General features: G+C 35.8%; 1 protein-coding gene across 1 annotated transcript in view; it reads right to left on the bottom strand.

Moving 5' to 3' along the window:
• Positions 1-1,475: 1,475 nt before the first annotated feature.
• The window catches only part of LOC132553980 (uncharacterized), a 52,679-nt gene continuing 29,827 nt past the window's right edge, over positions 1,476-24,327 (bottom strand). Inside the window, exons 3-8 of the mRNA XM_060218271.1 lie at positions 20,639-20,749; positions 13,440-13,705; positions 6,831-6,903; positions 5,738-5,927; positions 5,351-5,480; positions 1,476-2,780 (exon numbers count right to left, since the gene is read on the bottom strand). Of these exons, the coding sequence (XP_060074254.1) occupies positions 2,652-2,780; positions 5,351-5,480; positions 5,738-5,927; positions 6,831-6,903; positions 13,440-13,705; positions 20,639-20,749 (899 nt within the window). The 3' untranslated portion in view covers positions 1,476-2,651. The remainder of the gene's footprint in view (positions 2,781-5,350; positions 5,481-5,737; positions 5,928-6,830; positions 6,904-13,439; positions 13,706-20,638; positions 20,750-24,327) is intronic.

Genomic DNA, 24,327 nt, shown 5'->3' with positions numbered 1-24,327 from the left:
TTTCAGCAAAGATTTAATACGAAACATCATGTATTTTTATATACATATACAAGAATCCATAGAAAAGATGTATAACACCGTTGGAATAGTCAATTATGTAATCCTTGTCAAATTACCTGGAAATTACTATGTTCTGTAGGATAAAATGTAGTGTGGTTGTCAAATACCAGGAACTATCCTTTTTGTTACTTTATATATTCCCATTGGAATACTTACTGTTGATTATTAGCGCCGATGTTTCCCGACTTTAGTTTAGAGTACATGTACTTGTCATTTCAGACGGTTGAAATATACAGCGATTATCTCCCTTACATCAATTTTGGCAGTCTAATTTTCTTTCAAACTTCCTGTCTGTATCTCAATCCTTGTCAAATACATAATTAATCGTTGAAGACATTTCTGTCTGTATGCATTCCAGAGAGAGGCTCATCGTCTGTTCTCCTATATATCCATTATGTAAAGTCCTTTCGATTTTTAAACATCTTTTTACTTCAGAAAAACAGATGTGCATGTACATCGTGATTGTGCTGCACGGAGACATGGGCGTATAATAGTGCATTGTACGTCCTTGATGGAGCGAAGAGAGTACAATAAATTTTGTGACCACGTCATTAGAAAATACATTCATGTATCAACGTAAATCTCAAAACGCAAAAATGTTTGTTTCCTCCCTTATCCGTGCTCTTCAAGAGATATAAAACTAGATTATTTCAGATTTTCAGAACTCTTGACTACTTTGCTGAAGAAGACAGTCCTTGATCATTCGGAGCCACGCTGACCTTTTCGGTCACGTTCCTGTTTTGTTGTAGTCAAAATAAATTCTTTATGACAGAATCAAATAAATAACTACTATGATAATTTCCCCACAGTTTTGGTTCGATGGATGCGAGGCTAACTAGAAAAATAGCCAACCAATGTATAGAACTATTGCGACCTTCGGTTATGTAAAACGACAATACCTGCAAGGATATTCTCCATAGTGTATTTAGTAAAGACAGAATATATATGATAGAAATAATTTGTTATTGCCACGGTCCGATAAATGTAAACAAATACCTGAATAAAGAATAACAAACAAGACCTGATGTTTCATGTTGAGTTTAATAAACTAGAATAGAGGAAAAACATGCCTGGTAGCTTTAACGTTACATAGAACAAAACTGTGTAGAGCTTGTAGGTGCTTGGCGCGTATATCCATAACAATGCTAAATACGTACACACGTGCATGCTAATATGTTATCACGAGACAGAAACATCTTGTTGTATAATATTAAAGAATGTATATTTAGACCACACCCAGAAAACACACTCTGCTGTACAACTTAATACTGACACTGGTAAAGTGTTCTTTGGCTTTGCCGTAATTAGCAAAAGACCCATGAAGCTCCATTCTTCATACTTTTCAACTCATAAAAAAAAGAACTTTAAGACAATCAAAGGATAAAATGTACACATATTTACAAATAACTCAAATACTTTAAAGAATGTCTGACCATAGAAAAAATAAGTTAAATACTAATTCAATAAAAGATGCGAGGAAAAATTTCATACTTTGAGATAACGAAAGTTGTCTAAATAAAACTGGCTTTACACAAACCAACTTACATTAATCGTATGCATTATGTAATTCTATATATACACGACACGCAGTTAATATATATATATATATATACAAATTTGGAAATAATATTTACATTAAACGACTAGCAAACAATAATAAAGCGTGGTGATGTTTGTTTGTATGACACAATAAATAAGTATACACACGTGAAATGATCTGGGACCATTTCCACCTTTGTTCGATGTGTTATTTAAATGAGCTTTTTTTCTTTATCCATTTATCATAATGATTTCTATATAAGCACTACCTATGATGTGAAATGTTGAGATGTGTAACTGGCTGCTATTTTTCAAATCTTCGATGCCCAATATATTTCCTGGAATTTGTTTCAGAATCATTTCACGCTAACGTGTTATAAAAAAGGGTCACAGTAACACATGCAGAACATAAAGCGTTCATGTTTTAATTCGAAACAACCATCACAGATACTTTGGAGAGTATTTCTCGATCTACACTAAAACGTTAATTGGACGGAACATGCTTATAGTCCATATGACTTTATAAATATAAAACTTCTTGTCTATAATCTATATCAGCGAATTATCTTGATACGCTTCATTAGGTAATACAATATATTTGCCTTACTCGTATTTTTGTCTTAACATAAATGTCTACTTGTCAAAATAATAAATTTCTAGAAAAACAAAGCATATCCCTATTTGATGAAAAAAATATTTCATTGTAATTGACCTACTTTGATTGTGTACCATGTTCTTGACTTCGTCATATAACTAGTTATTACTTAACATTTACATTATTCGTAAAACAAAATGTTCTTTAGCCATGGAACCATGCATTGCATATCTAATGTCAATCTGTCTAGTGCGTGTGAAAATAAATTTGACATGAAATTGAGTTACTATTCTTTCAAAAGACATTTCTAGCGTCACCGCAAAAACGGCGCAATTTGGTGCAAACACATTCTTTTTGAGCAAACACCAGTATAGAAAGATCTTGAGCAGTTTGTTTAAAAACCAATAAATACATTATGCACGAAAACGTCTGTTTTGAGTCTGCCATACTGGTAAATCTAGTTCATAGATCCATATCTCATGCTTTGTCTGTTCTTCTTAAATGGGGTCATCTTCCTTCTTGGTAGGCGTTCTGACACCCAGTCTGGGTGGATGATGAAGTGGCCACGACACAGAGGCTGGGTTGTCTACAACAAACATTTCATTACCATTATATCTGTTTGATAAAAAATATATAACAAAAATAATGAAAGAGTCTTCTCCATCAACAGTAATCGTTCCTTTTATGCCGACGTCGTAATCAAAAGTGTTTTGGTCAATTGTAAAGATTTTTTCATTTTTTTAATGCAACAATTTTTACTACATATATATGCCGTACGGAGATATCCATCATGAGGATTATATGAAAGTTGTCTCCCTTATATATACACTACTACAGTTTCCATTGGTGGGTTGGCTGTTCTTATTACCTCCCTTTTATTTGCCTCACTTATTGCTTAATGAAACGAATTCAACATTAATCATTTTTCAAGGAAAGCAAAATTTGAAATTTCAGTTAATTAATAAAAATATTAGTGAATGCAACTGGATCCATATGAAACTAACCGATTAAACGAATTAATAAAAGTGGTAATGATTTTCGACTGCCGATTTGTTGAAAGTTAGGAATTAATTTGGACCAGACAACCACAACAGTAACCTAGACTACATCACCGATGTTATGTGTTACTGTAGACCAGACAACCACAACAGTAACCTGGCCTACAGGCAGAAATCATCACCGATGTTATGTGTTACTGTAGACCAGACAATCACAACAGTAACCTGGGCTACGTCACCGATGTTATGTGTTACTGTAGACCAGACAACCACAACAGTAACCTGGGCTACATCACCGATGTTATGTGTTACTGTAGACCAGACAACCATAACAGTAACCTGTACATCACCGATGTGTTTACTGTAGACCAGACAACACAACAGTAACCTGGCCTACAGGCAGAAATCATCACCGATGTTATGTGTTACTGTAGACCAGACAACCATAACAGTAACCTGGGCTACGTCACCGATGTTATGTGTTACTGTAGACCAGACAATCACAACAGTAACCTAGACTACATCACCGATGTTATGTGTTACTGTAGACCAGACAACTACAACAGTAACCTGGGCTACGTCACCGATGTTATGTGTTACTGTAGACCAGACAACCACAACAGTAACCTGGGCTACGTCACCGATGTTATGTGTTACTGTAGACCAGACAATCACAGCAGTAACCTGGACTACATCACAGATGTTATGTGTTACTGTAGACCAGACAACCACAACAGTAACCTAGACTACATCACCGATGTTATGTGTTACTGTAGACCAGACAACTACAACAGTAACCAGGGCTACGTCACCGATGTTATGCGTTTCTATAGACTGGGCTAATAGGGGACTTACTGAGTTGGATTCCCTTGTTTTTATTGTTTAACATCACGAAGGAAATTTCATTTTTGGCTTATTAGTACAAGTCCAGACAATACCACTCGAATCACTCGGTGTTATCCAGTGATATTATTTTTGACATCTGAGAAACTATTCTTTGAGATCGATGACATATTGCGATGTATATTACATGCATGACAGAATCACACGATATTGTTACAGCAAATTTGTATGCTGACATACAGAAATGCCGAGTTTGTTATATTGGTTTCAACTGAACAAATCAAACCATTATTTTCTATATACAATGCTTAATCATGAAAACATATAGATATATCAAGGATTCACTCTTCAGTTACTGGCTTGATCTGCCCATGCACCAACCAAGTTATCAACACAAATTCATATGTTTTGTTACAGGTCCTAGACTACGGAACTCGTGTTAGTTCACCACATGTTCTAAGAGTTAACGAAAACGTTATATAGTCAGAAGTACTTACTAAACAGTTGGTCTGTATCAGGGATAGTATAATAATGTTTGTATATTAAACACAGATATTGTTGGTTGGATAACGACTGTTATAAAAGTTGTGTAAAACTTTAATCTGCTTACATATCTAAATACAACAAAAAGCTACCGTTCGTCTCTATCAAGGAACACTGTTCTAGTAACGTTTGTAACAATACTCTGTATTAATCACACACGATATCTCGATACGTATTGAAAAACGATTGATATCTCGATACGTATTGAAATACGATAGCCACAAACAGCGAAAACTTCTCGATTTAAACCAAGAACCTAAACATTTCATGTACTTCATGTCGCTACCGATGAATAAGAATTGTGTACCATTAGGGAGAAAAAAACCCAGATAAGTGCATCGGATAGGGAAAAGTATCAGTATAACCAGGGACGTATAAAGTCCCTGGTATAATAGAGCCTTTTTGGGTCGATAAATCTCATATACGCAATAATCACTCCACACCAAGACATCCGATCAACATCTCACCATTTCTCAGGAATTAAAATACTATTCACCCTTAATCTTATAATTATTTTAAAAAAAAAAAAGAGATATTTATAATGAGAATTTTTGTAGTTAATAATCATGGATTAAACAAACATATCAGTTATGTTCTGTTCTACTGCCGACCATATTGCTAATAAATGCTGCTGTACGAATTCCGATCCAAAGACAGCAGCAATGTTGAAACATATCATACGTGTTTCTGTCACACAATCTTATTGGCGGAACTTTACCATGCTTATAATAAATACTTTGATCAAAAGATTATAATGTATTACTATACATACCATGAACATACTGTGCTCGTGGACGTAGTCTTGTGACTTGGACATTTGTGGACGCAGGTAACGTCTGGCATTGTTCAGGTCATCTAGATCTGTGTAACTACGTTGCATTTGGGGTAAAGACGGCAGAGCTCTTGATAAAAAAAAGATAAGGACATTCGTTACTGTTATGAATGGCAGGTGTCAATTCACACAGTACGTCATATTATGTGTCCTTTTAACAGTTGTACAATAATACTATCGTGTCATATTTAAAGGGTGTTTTTGTCTTAATGTAAAACATTATCAGTCTAAAATGAGGCGAGTACAGCTCTCTGAATTTAGAATTTATGATTTCTACAAGTTACTGGTTTGCCATGAAGTAAGTTAATCTGGAAACAAAAGTCTTACCTCGGGGACATATTTCCGCCACCCGGTACCCATCTCTGTGCGTAGGGATTGGGTAGGTATGTTTGCGTTGACATCGGAAGTTTGGTTTGACCGAACGTGTAGGTGGTCTCGCGTCGTGGACGCATATGTTGGGGAGGGATCATTGGGAGGGTTCCGTTCAGTGCCATCATTCGATATATAAAGGCTTTATCTGTAACAGGCGTGTAAACGGTATACTAGGTGGGGTACATTACAGTGTTATAAACGGTATACTAGGTGGGGTACATTACAGTGTTATAAACGGTATACTAGGTGGGGTACATTACAGTGTTATAAACGGTATACTAGGTGGGGGTACATTACAGTTTTATAAACGGTATACTAGGTGGGGTACCGTTTAGCTCTGATGCTAATACAAACAGTAAAATTTGATAGGTGAATAAAGATATCAATGGTGTAAACAAAGTGAAAGACGAAGGAGTATTATTTTCCTTAAACTACAGCCACATATTAGTAAAATATTCCAAATCAATATTCCATCTTTACTTAATTTTATACACAAATGTATGAATGGACCAGAGAGAGCCACTATACATAGCGTGTCCTAGGTCATTACATTATCTCCATTACGTAGTCGTGTTGTGATTTGATTAAGGATAAGTTACGTACATAAAAGCAAATAGGATTTCAAAGTTAGATATATGTTCTTTGAAATATAAATGTTTCTTGAAGATAAGTTAACATGATATACTGTTTGATATGGCAGTGTGTCCAGTTGCTAATATTTAGTTACATCAGAACATAGTATGGGAACAAATTAAAAACAAACCATTTTATCAGCTTTTCAATAGAAGCTATTACTAGTATGATCATGATAATTTTTACAAATAACATTTGTGTATTATTTTTGATAAAGAAATCGTGAAAGCCCTTATCGTGTGCTGCAGGGGTGTATGATAATCTCTATGTTATACATCCCTGCTAGCTGTTGTAACAAAGAACCAAAAGACGTGTTAATATTACAATGACACCGTGAATTTTACCTCGTTAATTCCTGGTTGTAGTTTAGGAACAAAGACAACTTTAATTTTGGAAGTATAATATAGACACTTACCGTAATCACTAGCAGCGTTAATCCACGATTGTAGTTCAGGAACAAAGGTCATAGGAGGTCCACGGGTTATTTCCTGGTGGAAAAAAATATATAATTATACATCAAGTTAAAATGCAGTAATATTACAGGGATTAATGACATAGAATTTACGGTGACTTATTCTGTGTTATCCCTTACTACTACGATGATGTGGTTTTTGTGTCATTTCGAAAAGGACTCTAGCCTACAATATCAGACGTCTCCACTCTATCTTGTCTTGCCCTAACCCCAAATAAATTTACAGCTGTGTTCAGTTGATCTGTTATTTAAGATTTGCCACCACTGAGAATTTTTCAAATACCATTTCCCGCTAAACTGAATAAAATGGTTAAGTGTCAAGTAAAATAAAAAACAAAGGGTAAATTCATTGTACAACCACTATACATAAGGTTGAGATATACAACGGCAGCAACACATACTCATAAACGTACTTATATCAATAGACAACATTAGGACTGATGTGATACCAAGGTTAGACACAACACAACATTAGGACTGATGTGATACCAAGGTTAGACACAACACAACATTAGGACTGATGTGATACCAAGGTTAGACACAACACAACATTAGGACTGATGTGATACCAAGGTTAGACACAACACAACATTAGGACTGATGTGATACCAAGGTTAGACACAACACAACATTAGGACTGATGTGATACCAAGGTTAGACACAACACAACATTAGGACTGATGTGATACCAAGGTTAGACACAACACAACATTAGGACTGATGTGAAACCAAGGTAAAACACAACATTAGGATTGATGTGATACCAAGGTAAAACACAACATTAGGACTGATGTGATACCAAGGTTAGACACAACACACCATTAGGACTGATGTGAAACCAAGGTAAAACACAACATTAGGATTGATGTGACACCAAGGTAAAACACAACATTAGGATTGATGTGATACCAAGGTAAAACACAACATTAGGACTGATGTGACACCAAGGTAAAACACAACACAACATTAGGATTGATGTGACACCAAGGTAAAACACAACATTAGGATTGATGTGACACCAAGGTAAAACACAACATTAGGATTGATGTGATACCAAGGTAAAACACAACATTAGGACTGATGTGACACCAAGGTAAAACACAACATTAGGATTGATGTGATACCAAGGTAAAACACAACATTAGGACTGATGTGATACCAAGGTAAAACACAACATTAGGACTGATGTGACACCAAGGTAACACACAATACAACATTAGGATTGATGTGATACCAAGGTAAAACACAACACAACATTAGGACTGATGTGACACCAAGGTAAAACACAACATTAGGACTGATGTGATACCAAGGTAACACACAACATTAGGTAACACACAACACAACATTAGGACTGATGTGACACCAAGGTAAAACACAACATTAGGACTGATGTGACACCAAGGTAAAACACAACATTAGGACTGATGTGACACCAAGGTAAAATACAACACAACATTAGGACTGATGTGATACCAAGGTAACACACAACATTAGGACTGGTGTGACACCAAGGTAAAACACAATATTAGGACTGATGTGACACCAAGGTAACACACAACACAACATTAGGTCTGATGTGATACCAGTGTAAAACACAACAAAACATTAGGACTGATGTGATACCAAGGTAACACACAATACAACATTGGGACTGATGTGATACCAAGGTAAAACACAACACAACATTAGGATTGATGTGATACCAAGGTAAAACACAACACAACATTAGGACTGATGTGATACCAAGGTAAAACACAACACAACATTAGGACTGATGTGATACCAAGGTAACACACAACACAACATTAGGATTGATGTGATACCAAGGTAAAACACAACACAACATTAGGACTGATGTGATACCAAGGTAAAACACAAAATTAGGACTGATGTGACACCAAAGTAAAACACAACACAACATTAGGACTAATGTGATACCAAGGTAAAACACAACATTAGGACTGATGTGACACCAAGGTAAAACACAACACAACATTAGGACTGATGTGATACCAAGGTAAAACACAACATTAGGACTGATGTGACACCAAGGTAAAACACAACATTAGGACTGATGTGATACCAAGGTAACACACAACATTAGGACTGATGTGACACCAAGGTAAAACACAACACAACATTAGGATTGATGTGATACCAAGGTAACACACAACATTAGGACTGATGTGACACCAAGGTAAAACACAACACAACATTAGGACTAATGTGATACCAAGGTAAAACACAACATTAGGACTGATGTGACACCAATGTAAAACACAACACAACAATAGGACTGATGTGATACCAAGGTAACACACAACACAACATTAGGACTGATGTGACGAAAATAGAAAAAAAATGAATGTTGCAGAAAAACAGTTAAAAGTTCGATGAAAACCCTCATTTCTTTTAAACATCCGATAGCATTGAGGAGATACGTCTTTATGTTGAATGATCTAATCCTGGTACATTATATTATCTTTTTGAATAAGCCCCAATGGGCTTTATTTCATATTTCCATATCAACGAACATTTGACAGTGTGAGAAACACCTTCCCACTGTCTAGACAATATGACACGACTTCTCGCTGCTACCCCTTACACTCTCCCCCAGGTTGACATTAACAAAATGCTACTCTATAATTAACATCACCAGATCATTCACATAAACTTACCGTCAGTTTTTACGACATGATATATACTTACTCACAGGTAATAAACGAGTATCTAAATAATAGTCCGTAATTTGCCGTCACAGAATAAACACTTATCTCATCTTATGTGACGCGGGACTACAGTTTACGAGCGAACACACAAAAATAAAATACCAAATATTCCTTTACCTTATGGTAGCTCTTCACATTTTCACACGAAAGATGCAATTTTGTTGGGCTATAAACAAAACATATCCTACACGACACTTTTAAGCGATACGAATCTTGAATACAGGTCAAGTGTGATTTGGCAGTGCTATGATCTTAACACCTCGATGTACGTTTAAACCTCTGTGAATGGTCAGTCGTATCAGGTTGGTAGACGCACTTCTGAATGGGGTCCAACGGGGTATTTGTTAATGAATTAATCCGCTTTATTCCAGACTTGTCCATTAATACCAGATTAGACAGAATCAATATCGATCAGCTTGATAACATATTTTGTTAAAATCTTATGACCAATTTCCCCCCTAATCACTAAAAAATGGACATCCTTTTTACTATTCATCATTACCAATAACTTCCATTATTAAGGAAATTTAATCTCAAAGTTTGTTTTGCTCTAAGTGGTAGGTAAAACAACACATAAATATATGTTTTAATGGGTATATGATTAACCAATGAAGCTTAATCCGTGTTGTATTTGTAACTGTGTGCGGTATATAATCCTAGACATATATTGTAGCCCTGTCATCGCCGATTAAACATGTGTATTGTATGCAGGATTTATGGTGTAGTCATTGGGACGATTTATGTGTGGCTACATAGGCTACTCCACGTGGTTTACACCTCTGTAAGACAAAACATATATGTCATGTCACCTTAGAGTACAACCTCGTTATTGTCCCAACATTGTCGTGTATTCAAATATTCCACGCTTTAATTGTGTATATGTAGGCATTGTATCTGTCCTTTGTTGAAACAATAGGCCTGAGTTATACAAGGACTGGGTCTATAACTCCGGGATCACTATACAGTATTATACAGTAATATAACTCTATATATTTCATAAGATCTCTCCAGCAAATAAACCCCGTTGTGTCCTTTTTACCAAACATTCAAACTCCCGGAAAACATTTATACATTGTTTGCGAACACAAGTGTATGACCATATATGTTCATATGATGTAATACTTATAAAATGGGATTACATTTACTAGCCACATCGATTTAGGAGGCTTTGTTCTAACGGGGTCTGGATCCATATACCATCCTATATTATTGTTAAGTAGGAGATAATCCAGGCCGTTACTATTGTCTAACTCAATCAACTTCTGTCGTATAACAGAACCAGCTCAACTTGACCCTAACACGTATCTCAAATTGCTATTAACAATTATCGACCAGTGGTATGAAGTCATTGTAAACCTTCCAGTGTTGTAATATCACATGTGAGCCATGGCATTAATCCGCCATGGATTATCGTTAATCACAAGAATATCACTGGCTAGGTTTACTTAAGAGGTATAAAGGGCTGTGTTTTAACTTTGTAACATTTATTAAGATTGATAACGACCGTTTTCATTTCCATATATAAGTGATTACTTGAAATGACCACATGGTTATGTATATATTCAGACTAGTTTTTATAACACGTATGGTTTGGGTGTACATTGTGTATAGTTACTTGAATTAAATATGGCGGAGTTGGTTTCATTGTGTGAACTTAATTAATTGTATTCTATAGAATTCTAATTCTATATAAAAAAAAATTTTTTTCGTTTTACAACAATTCCGAAACCTTTCCAATTTACTTTTATTGAGCCAGATGGAAGCGTGCTAGACTCGGGTCTTACTGTGGGAGGAAACCGGAGTACCCGGGGAAAACCCACGTGGTCGGGCAGGTGACCCGATACCTTTTCACGTCCATTCCAGGAATCGAACCCCGGACGTCTTGGTGAAAGGCGAATGCGTTACCACTACGCCACCCGACCACCCCGTAAGAACAATGATAAAAGTACGATATGTTATTATCTGTATTTACATATGTCCACATGATATATCGTCCACCGGATGTAAATTCAGCAATGATGTAATGCACATACTTAGAAACAATCACTATAACATGTAGCTGTAGATAACACGGATCAATGACCGAACACCACGTCTCTATATATCACAGATAACAGTGTCGGTTAACATATTTATCTTATACTGACTAATTGTCGACCACCAGGTATTACTAAACAAACTGGACAATCTGTATTGTTATCTCAGTCAATATATAATACTCCCATTTCATATAACATTAATCATATCTAAATTACAATTAACTTATATTCTAAAGCAAAAAACTACATCAACCTAATGCTATCTTTAAATAACCGTGTATCTCTTTTCTTATTTACTATTTTTTGGATGCTCGACGGTACTTCAGAAAAGCGATGTGAAGAATGAGCGTCAAAGATAGGCATCAAAAATATGAGACTTATGTAAGCCATATAAATACCCCGAGTAACATCTATCATAATTACAAGAACAAAGACACCTTATATATATATATATCCGTTTTAGGACACGATGTAAGAGGATACATATGACATTGTACGATCGTAACAATGACCGGTGAAGTATGTGGCCCGCAGAGTTTCGTATACAATCACAGAGCATAGATAAGTAAAATATCCGATTGCTACAAAAGAAGACGTATCTTTAATTGATATACTTATCTTTGTATTTACAGTTCGTCTACTGATTTGTTTAATCTAGCATGAAAATATTACCACGAGATTGTTTTGGTATCGTAACACATCGACCACCATACACCGATATTTTGTAGTGTTAAATCATTTTACAGCGGGACACCGTTTTGTTTAAGATGACCTCACCATTTTTACGTGCGGTTCTCGGTATGATGATTTTATGAAAGTGTCATACTAGTTATACACTATTGATAAAGTAGTGACACCGGGAGATTCTGTGGTGGATTTAAGGACGTCCAGCATGGCTACGTTTGTGCTCGACCATCAGTACAATACGGACAAAGTGATCCCTATTGGGACAAGCATGATGGAACTGTTCCCTCACTCCACACTGATCGCTTATAGAGACGAGACAACCGTTACAGTAAGTAGCTTTGTAGGCCCGTCTGAACAGGTACGTGTCTAGACTAACTTGGTTATTGTTTTACGGTCTTTGGAAACACAAGCATTGGACACATTTCAACACTCTGGTATACAATATAACTTCAGGTTACTAATACAGAGACTGTCTGATGGCATTGGATGGTGACGCTGTCTAGGCACAGTGCATACTGAACAGTTGGTAATATTAAAGGGGTAATCAATTTCGCCAAACTCGCATTAATTATAGATGTATCAAAATTTAATTTCCAGCAAACATTTATACTCATTTTAAAAAATCCTCTCCGTGCAGTATTAGCCATGCGTTATCAAACACCTCTAGAACATCGCTGTATGTACTTTTGATGTTAATATATCTATAAATGTTTAATGTATTAGGCGACGAAGTTGATGGGATGGCTACCACAGGCGAGAAATTCATTAATATACACTTAAACGTTTTAAGAAAAAGACAACCTAACACGATGCTACAATTTGTTCGCAAGGCATCCGTATTCTTGATTATTCCAATATTACAACAACGGGGGTTAGAACATCGGTCACTTTTCTGGGTCTTATTTGCGTACAACTTTCAAACAACTTCGCTTCTTTTTCGAGAAGGTGGGAGAGATGATCTGATGATAGTTTTAATCGTTCGTTGACCAAATCTGTTCAGTTCCATAGACTTTTTTTTTATCTCTTCTTTGTATCTACTTCGTTTGCAATGGAACAATTAAAGGTTTCACTAAGGAACACATGGAATTACCTACCTCTTGATCTCCGAACACATAACCCGGTTCAGTAGAACTTGGTCGATCCTCTATATCGTCCGCGCTATTTCCTGGTCTGGGAATGGGCCAATTGATGCCAAGCGATGTGTTAGGACGGGGAGGGTGAGGCACCTTTTCTTTGGACGAGGACTTGTTTTCGGGTTCTGGCCAACAGATCCAGTGGTAGTCCTGTCGTGGGTCGGGAGTTTTGGAACGTGGTTCCTTGGGTGGAGAGGGTACCGGGGTGGCTCCTGAACGAATGTTTTCTGAAAGAAGAATAAAGAACGTGAAGTACCTATTGGTTCCATTATTGTATACTTTGCTCTCATTTGAGAACTTGACATGACTTACTTGGATTGACCAAGATATACATAGCGTGTGTCGTCGATGAAGCAGAAGACGTTTACTCTTTCGGAACAACTGGTCTTATCATCATTGTACGTTTTTAGGATTCTCTGTTTAAAGGTTTCTGTTCTTAATAGTTTGCCCTAGTTTTATGGCATTTGAGTTTGGATTATGATTATGTTGACATACTGGCATTTTCTTCTTGTTTCAATATCAAACCTTGAACACCTTGGAAATATCCACGATGCCATAAAGTAAACGGAATGGCTATGTTTATATTGTATCAATCATAATGGTCTTATATTAGCGTAACATTGACTGACATTGATTGTAAGTATAATGTCGATAAGAAACTGAAATGGAAAGCCTGCAAATAAGAAAAAAAATTAGGTACGAAGGAGACAGTAAGGCAATGGAACCACCAGAGACAAGATGGTGAGCCAGCTGCATCTATGATTGAACAGTTACTGTGCTAGAATTAAATTTCTTCTCCACAACTTCTCTCTAATACTTGTGTTACCACAGGTAAATGTAAAATACTAATCCAGATAACATGTGGCATGCAAGATATTAGATGACAGCTGTAGCTATCACTAATCATAAGACAAGAAAGAGCCGATTCCAGATATCATAGCTTAGTTTACGGATTTTAAAACACGTGATATTTTATCGTTAATATGCCAAGCAGAAACCGGAAAAACATGTTGTGTACAATGTAGCACGTTGGAGACGTACACGCAGGTAATGGTGTTTTATAGTTTTGTGAACGTCGACGAGAAATGATAAATGAATACGTTTTATTATTGGAGAGTTCAAGGATAAGCCTTCGTTTTCATGATTCAATTGACAGAACTTCCCACACGTTTACCCTACAAATGTAAATGTTTCAATCTTAGTAACTCCTTGATCATAACGTCTGAACAGTGCTCGCCATATGTTTTCAGTAAGAATAGACATTATCACACCCACAGATACAAAGGTTTCTTGTCACCTTGGGTTTCAAGTACCTACGAAAACATGTATTGTTCACAGCTTAGTAACACACAATAGCAGCGCAATAACGTGCAAATAAGAAAAAGCTGCGTGTTAAAGGTTTTACATTCTTATTCAAACCAGGCCATATGTTCACAACCATAATAAAAATGACAAGGAATTATAAAATACCTGATCGACTTCCTAATTTTTCACCTGAGTTGTATACTAAAGAATTTTTTATGTATACTTACGAATTAAGTGTTTCCGGTTTGAATCAATGTTCTTCATGATGACTACATTTTCCTTAATAATGTGTATCGGATAATGTTTGTATATACTGAAGCTTTTCTCGTGTCGGCTGACGGTTCATGTCTCTTGTCTGTATAAGATTATATATTTATTTCGGTAATATAAATAATAAAATAGGCAGCACAATGCTTGATATCAATGTCCACGTTTATAGAGTATTAGATTACAGACAAGAACACGAACTAATCAGAGAAGTTAGTTGGCATACATTTCATGGAATATCCAGTTTCATATCTATAACAAGACAATATGAAATAACGTGAGGCATTTGCGGGTAATTCCAGAATTTTTTTTCCATTTAAAGTAAATAAATAAATAAATTAATTAATAACAAAGATAAAAAAAGTTATACGTTTAAGACAAGAATGTGTGGTTTATGTATTTTACATATATGTAAAGCTCTCATGCCAATTACCAAGATTTTAGTTTACATTACACTAAAGAAGGTCGCATTACCTGTTTTACGACAATCTAAAAGAGAAATTTACCACGATGTACTGAAACTGACAAAAATAATCCTGTTCTACTTGACAAAAAGGAAAAATTGTACAGTTTGTTTGTAACCGATAAGTTCACAATCATACCTGCTTTCCCAAACCGTCTGCTACAGTAAAGTCCCAGACAGGTTGGCCCTGGTTACGACTTAGTAGCGTAGCTTGTCAGAGGGAGAGAGAGTTTGAACGGCACGGATTAAAAGTTCAAATCTGCTGAGATACGTATGATTAAAATCTCACAAAACGTAGGCGTGATACCGATACCGTGCCGATAAAAGCATTCTACCCACTTAATGCTCATATGTAATTTGAAAATTTTATGCATAATCTAGTATTTGCTTGTAATCTTTTGAAGTATTATACTGGGTATTGTATTGAGTACTGATCGGATAAGCTTTAACATGTGCACCTACTAATATGTATGATAGAAGGTTACGAACAATTAACTAGTGACAGACGGCAAATCTAAATCACACGTGTAAATGGTCCTACTGTATTGGTGTTTCTTAGATATAAGATCAATATAGCGGAATTTTACATTTAGAAACTATTACATCCATTTACATATTACAGGAAATTCTAAGTGAAAAGATGTACAGAATACACTGGAAATCTATAAGAACCGGGAAACGCTATCAAGGGGGTTTCAGAAAATGGGCGGATTATTTGAGCGTGTCTGGGTAGAACATACATATATTGCGTTCAAACGCCACCATTGTTGGGTAATAGAAAATCGAAGCTTTGTTTTGTTGCGTTCATTTAATCGATTACCTCATTTGTTTGAATTTTAAAGAAACCTGAAGTACTCTACCTATGAGGTCTCGTAGGCAATTTAGAGATAATGGAACTGAAGTAAAAATTCACAATAACTGTTTAAAAATCGGATAACGTATGTTAAGTATATTCACAATGCACTCTGTAACACTGACTACATCGTCTGAATGTTGAAATTTGACACAAAGTAAAGGATATTGTGTAAAATTATGCATTACAATCAAAAGAACACCTATAAAATCAGTAACAATATATGTGGATAGGTTTTTATATCGCACCACCAATAAATCCCAAACAGAAACTGTTTCTGATATAAATAAATTCTGCTGGAGTTATCGACCCGTGAACAGCCAGGGTCATGAGACGGGGCGCCTTGTCGTGGATACCGGCTACCTCACCGAACAAATATGGGAAGCCCGTCACATACCCTTCAGCGCAATAAGGGTACATGCTCAAGTGATGAGTTCACAATTATGACTTCCTGAGAAACACGAAATGTCACGTCTTACCACACACGTCTTTATAAAGTTAATTTCTAGATAATCATACATGTAGATACAAATATTTCTCTCGTATTTTCATCAGCATCAGAAGAGGCAGTGCAATGTATTCCACTGTAAGGGTTAAAAATTAGGCACAGATATGATAGTATATGGTTTATTGGTGGTGTGGATATATGACAGTACTGAACTCATGATAAGAGACCGAGGACGGGTCTAGCATGATAAATAAGCATTAGACGCAGAGAAACTTTGTGGCGTTACAAATCTGTCTTTATCAGTGCTTTGGTACAGTGTTTGAACACTTAGGTAAATATTTCGAAACTCTGGCACTTAATTCTGTATTATATAAACCAAGACAAAATACCATGTTATCATTGTCATCACACCTATTTTTGGTACCAATACATGTTTACTAACACCCAGCTGTGATGGTAAGATGTAGGATATATGATTTAAATTTGAAGCCAAAACAGTTAGGTATTAGAGAGTGTCACTTGCATTCGGGTGTTACAAAAAGAGGCCCTGGAGTCAAAATGTTAACATTCATTTCAGATTTTATATTTGTTTTGTTTGTTGAAGAGGCGAATGTTACATTGAGTTGCCGAAGCAATTGTTACTGATTGAGATGAAATGGTATAATTGTTCGTGGTTTTAAGTGTTTTTGATGGGAGGTATATGTCCTACTTGTTTTGGGAGGTTGGTAATCGGACGTTAATGCTGTTATCTTGCTTTCTGTTTGAATTACCTTGTATTAATCTAATTCATTATTTGCTTCTATGACGTGTCCGATTCTAAATATGTATTGACTATGCACTTATGTCCTTTGTCACGTATTTGTATTTATGAGAAGATTTTTACTTGTCTAGTACTGTTGTTTTGTCTAAAGAAAACTGGGTATTGTAATGATAAAACTCTATTTCTACTTTCACTACCTAGAACAACCAGCTGATGGTATAAAATGTGTAGCTTACTAGAAATTTTAATTTTGCGGTTCTTTACGCCGGCGTATGTCATTTTATATAACCAAATTGGAATGCTTAAAAAAGTACGCTCTGTTTGAAACCGATGTTCTTATAAAGCCCCGTTTTCACTGGTTAAGTGATAGTCTGTATAGATAAATACTAGTGTTTGATATGCCAGTCTTAACAATGATGTTCGTTAAAATGTTCATATGGCGTCTTCTCAATACCTAGTCTACAGCTGTTATTGTACTAGTATAATTACACGATTGTCGCTGTGAGAAGTGGGGAAGCGTTTAATATAAAACCGAGATATTGTCAGCGGAATAATCGTATCACTCGCTGAGTTAAACATAATTGAAATATAAAAAAAATTATCAGGATTAACACCGGCAATTATCAAATTATAAACAAGTTATCTACTTGGTGCAGTTCAAATAAAATTGTTAAATGTCTTGATTATTTAAAAAGTGCTATATGTATTGACGTCATTATGAATGCTGCACTGTTATACTGCGAAACATAAATGCACATCTCACGTCCCGTTAAATATCAAGTTTAAATCCCTTTGTATTTCTCACTTTCTAATAAAATTAATTAAGTTGTTCTGCAGTACAATGCACGTAGTGACTTAGACATAAATGTCCTCTGGAGTCTGGATTCTTAATGCACGTACATGTTACAGATGTACCGATTGACACCAGACATAATACCCGGATTTCCGTCATTATAATAAACAGTGATGTTACATGTTTACACAAGTTACAAATTAATGTCCTTATATGTCCTTATACGTGAGTAAAATCAACCAAACTGTTTAACGAGATCTGCTTTGTGACAATTAAATTTCAGACCTTTAATGCTGCATTTATGTGTCGATCGCCATTCGAACACACGCTTTCCTGGGTTATTTGGTGTGGAGGTTTGTGGTGAAGATAAATAGGAAGTGGGATGTATTTAAAACGGCAATAAAACTATAACCAACAAGGATTAAAAACTAAATATATGAAGGTAATTGTCAGAGAGAAAACTCGGCTGTATCAGTGTAGACCATTGGAATATATAGCAGGTCATGTCACAGAGTTTATATGATAATTAAATGTCGCATATCGGATCTAAGTGATACATATTTATGAGGCTGGGGTTCTCCCTAAACATATAAACATGTAACATGAGTAATGGCGTCATGATATAATATGATATTATTTACATAGATCCAGAAGGTAATACCACGCACCTTGTTAACTTCTTAAGCATGTTAAAATGACCTCCATATACATTTATATAAAGGAAATAGTATTCACCATTATGGGTAGGTGGTGAAAATAATGGGCATCAGTTTATGATACTCGTTTTGGAGTGTACTTCATTAACATAAAGATAAAACATTATGATAATAATGGTTAAACAATCCGGGTTGTAAACATCATAACAAATAAATCATTTTACAGTAACATAACAAACACAAATACCATCATTCCACGAATGACCTATAAATAATGTACATACCTATATCATCATCATGAAATGAAGGATAAAACTTTGTCAGCTGGGGTCTCTTTAGAATCGCTCTCCTATTAGATTTACTCGGTATGGTGACAGGCCAAACTCCCATTGTGGTAACGGGTACCAGGCACTAGGCACCCGTCATGAAATTCGTGTGTTTAGAAAAGGCCATTTCCGTTTGTAATATTGCGGCGCTGATAAAGGCCGTGTTGAGAAAGGCCTATCAGCACATGTCTGGCCACTGATACCCAATACACCAACCACCATTTACTAACATCCGTTTTGTTGGGTTAATACAATGTTTGACATGTAGTCTAAGGCGTTGAAAGGTTTCTATTTACAAACAGTTATCACTATACCTCATTCATCAAAGTGTTCAGCTGCCTACATTTCAAACTCTATAATCGACTTGAAATGTTTTCTATTATGTCCACTTCCATCTGTCAACACTGTAGGTTTAGGGGGTTTGAGAGAGAGATTATCTTTCCATATCCTTAAATGTCCTTGAAGTAGTGATACATCAGGTGTTGGTATCGTTTTAAATGTAATATCTACCAGTGCAGACAATATAGTTAAAGTTGTTAAATAAACAGCTACTATAACTATATCTTGCCTAGTGTTACCACTCTATACACAAACCCCCTTAGCTGTAGCGATTTCTGACCTAATGAAAACCTCACTGCAGGCAATACAGGAGTTAACTGATGCCATTAGCTCTCGACCATGGGAATGCTAAATATATGGCTTTGTACTTCATATGAAAGAAGAATTTTAGTGTTTAAAGAATGTCACTTACCCATATTTCTTCTATGAGGTGTATAATTTCAAAATAAAACATTCAGAAATACCAGATATCAATACTGTGATAAGGAGATTTGGTGACTTACTATTTGTTATTATATCCTGAATCATTTGCCAAATGACTAGATGGCGATTAAGGATTAAGACAAACACACCAAGAACATTATATATAATACACCATGACTTAAACGCTCCCTGGAACCTCTAATCTTATTACCCAAGCCATCGATCCATACGGGATTACCTGTAGTGTTACCACGTCATCAGACTGTATTTCTATGTTGTGTAGACCTTCTTCATAACGGAGAAAATTTACTTATGTATTATTACGTGCCCCATAGGTATATTAATTTGAAAAAAAAATCAATTGACAATTAAATCACATTGTTAAACATAAAATGAAATATTACAGAGGACTTTTGATCACGAGGAACTATTAAAACTAGATAGTTCTATAAGGTTCTGATATCTATTTCTATAAACCCAGTGATATACTTAAGTTCACTAGATGATCGTTGTTATTGACTACATACCTACGAGGTTACTGCACTCCTGGGTATGTTTCTGGTTCTGCAGTTGTTCTGTCCTTGCGTGTAGAGAATCAGCAGCGTTAAGGATATCGTACATGTAATGTTGAGACGAATCTGGAAGAAAACAATAGTTATTAAATCCCCTGTATTTGTTGTCTGACGTTGAGATTGAAACGGTCAAATGTTTATGTAGTTTTAATCACAGTGTTAGGTAGACGAGGTCTACAAACACGTTTGGTGCTGAATAATTCAGAACCATTGTTGCTAAACGTCTGTGTGCTCCAAATAGCTCATCGTGTGTTTATATAACACCACAGGATGCTGAACACAACAGTATGGTACACAAGGTATCAAACTTAACAGATCCAATCTGATATCTGTTCAAAGAAAATCGTTCTGAAAGTGATGGTATGGCAGTAACGTATGTATCTTAAAACGCCATTTTAGGGTCACATGGCGTTAGTTTGAACGCACGCACGCACGCACGCACGAGACTTGTTCATTTGTAAAGCGTTGTCCTTTTCGATGAACGTTACAGACCTCTAAGATTGTACAAGACACACAAGTGAATAGCACCATTTCATAATTCAGAGTGAGATACAGTAAAGCCAAACAATTAGTAAAACTACATCATACAGCTGTTTCGTTCTTCTAGGACTCGTCAGTGATGCTACATCATACAGCTGTTTCGTCCTTCTAGGACTCGTCAGTGATGCTATATCATACAGCTGTTTCGTTCTTCTAGGACTCGTCAGTGATGCTACATCATACAGCTGTTTCGTTCTTCTAGGACTCGTCAGTGATGCTATATCATACAGCTGTTTCGTTCTTCTAGGACTCGTCAGTGATGCTACATCATACAGCTGTTTCGTTCTTCTAGGACTCGTCAGTGATGCTACATCATACAGCTGTTTCGTTCTTCTAGGACTCGTCAGTGATGCTACATCATACGGCTGTTTCGTTCTTCTAGGACTCGTCAGTGATGCTACATCATACAGCTGTTTCGTTCTTCTAGGACTCGTCAGTGATGCTAAGAGCATAAATTTTGAAGTCTAGGAGGCGAATAAATAAATCCAAAGAGATCAATAGAAAAGTCAAAATCTAGACGAGGAGGTGCAGCAGCCCCATAATTTGATAAAGTTCGTTCTAAGTACGACGGACAGTGTGGACTTTGAAGGCACACGCTGGCAAGAGAGTCATTGTGAATGTTCTTATGTAATTACTTGAAAAAATAACTGCGTTGGTTTGTGTAAGTGGATGTGGGAATATATACCTTAATTCATGTCAGTATATAATTGTATCCATAGCAACGTATCGTGATCATTTTCTCAATATAAATTCATGAATTTTTGTATCAAGTGATTAAAATCTATATCTATACCCTTGAGATAGTTATATCTACCCCTTATTGATGCTTGTTCCCGTGGTATATCGTTGTAATCGATTTATTTTTCAAGTAGCATGAATGTAAAAATGCATATCAATCTATTTATTAATCAGGCTCGTGTCAAGACGACATGATAATACCATGTTGACATTATCAATCCCCCTTACTGTGAACGTGACTCGATGATATAAATATATCGTGGGACGTTGTTCGATGACAATATCACATGTGGTTCAGGTCTTAAATGTTTATATTACTAACTGACATAGATGATCTGTTTGTTCATTATATTATTGCTTTGGTTAGAAACGCCAAATAATGAACAACCACCCAATATCTTCCATGTCATCCTCAGGTTATTATCAATTTCACACCTGTCAATCACACAGCAGGTTCTCAGTCAGAAGAGCAGAGTATTAAAATATCCTGCTCAGTAGTCCCGGTGTATCCGTCATATCGGGACAATGATGTCAATATTGTGTAATACTGTGGCAGAGATAGAAAGCAAAAAATAATAAATCTGAAACATTCATTTATACAATATAAAGTACGGATTTCATCACCGGGTTGGTAGTTTACTTCAAACGAAATTACATGGGTTGGTAGCAACATACTGGTTAGATATATTGCAATACTAATAAGGTATACACTGGGGCAATGTACAAACCAATGGAAATCTACAAGTGAAAAACCTAAATCTGATATATCAAAGAGATTATATGTCACAAAAGAATACCTTAATAAGGAGAGGACGATAAGTAAAACAAACATTATATCAAAGACAACGACCTTCAAACACGATATAAAAAATACGTTCAACATCTTCAATATCTGTAACATATATATAATTTCCTCTGCTATCTTATAAGCTGAATGTTTCGATGAAATCTACTTACAGCTTGTTTAAGGACTACACTATGCTCGGTACATTTATTCTCAATATGAATACTAACCATAGGAGATATTTATGGCTAGAACCTATTGGCAGGTCAGCGCGATCCTGCCCACAAACATCTCGAACTTTATTTAATATTTGTCTTGTTCTGTTTACCCAACCTAGTGTCAACACTTTTAGATATATATTTTCAAAGTGTTGTCGCATTGGTTATGGACATGTCTGCTCCAAGTAAACATACATAAGCATTATATAAATACAGATCCATAAAACTCAATCGAATAGCATAATCAATGAAATAACATTTTATAAATTGACACCCAGTATTTAAAACTTCGTCATTGAAATACATTTTAAATCCGTAGATAAAATCGTATTTCAAACAATCTTCCGATCTAATGTGACGAAATCACCTAAGTAGGTGGCGGTAATAATAGACACACATTAATTGATATAGGACAATGTAAAATGTTGAATGTCACGTTGTGTGTGTTTGGTATAAAACGGAATTATCATCAGATTCCCTAAGTGTTATTTGTAAAGTCAACTTATATAGGACTAACCACACTGCCTATAATACTTAAAGGGTTCCTCTACTTTCATTTACACGAAGCATTCCTCTGGCATATCCATTACTTTAATAACGTTGGAAGTCTTTTGAGTGTAATTCACAAGACAGTGGTATTTTCAGTGAAATCCACAAGACAGTAGTATTTTCAGTGAAATTCACAAGACAGTAGAATTTTCAGTGAAATTCACAGGAAAGTAGTATCTTCAGTGAAATTCACAAGACAGTAGTATTTTCAGCGAAATCCACAAGACAGTAGTATTTTCAGTGAAATTCACAAGAAAGTAGTATTTTATGTGTAATTAACAAGACAGTAGAATTTTAAGTGTTATTCAATTGATGTCAATATCATTATTCTTATAATATACTTCATTCGACATTAAAAGTAGAATCACTGTAGTGTCACTGTACTGTACATCACTAGACGTCAGTAGTAGTGTCCCTGTACATCACTAGACGTCAGTAGTAGTGTCCCTGTACTGTACATCACTAGACGTCAGTAGTAGTGTCCCTGTACTGTACATCACTAGACGTCAGTAGTAGTGTCCCTGTACATCACTAGACGTCAGTAGTAGTGTCCCTGTACATCACTAGACGTCAGTAGTAGTGTCCCTGTACTGTACATCACTAGACGTCAGTAGTAGTGTCCCTGTACTGTACATCACTAGACGTCAGTAGTATTGTCCCTGTACTGGATATCACTAGACGTCAGTAGTAGTGTCCCTGTACTGTACATCAATAGACGTCAGTAGTAGTGTCCCTGTACATCAGTAGACGTCATTAGTAGTGTCCCTGTACTGTACATCACTAGACGTCAGTAGTAGTGTCCCTGTACATCACTA

The sequence above is a fragment of the Ylistrum balloti genome, unplaced genomic scaffold (genome assembly GCF_031769215.1).
Source record: "Ylistrum balloti isolate Yb309-2 unplaced genomic scaffold, AGI_CSIRO_Ybal_v1 Utg369640, whole genome shotgun sequence".
In the NCBI taxonomy this organism is placed as follows: Eukaryota; Metazoa; Mollusca; class Bivalvia; order Pectinida; family Pectinidae; genus Ylistrum; species Ylistrum balloti.
The sequence above is the reverse complement of the archived record's forward strand: the minus strand, read 5'-3'. Positions and strand labels throughout refer to the sequence as shown.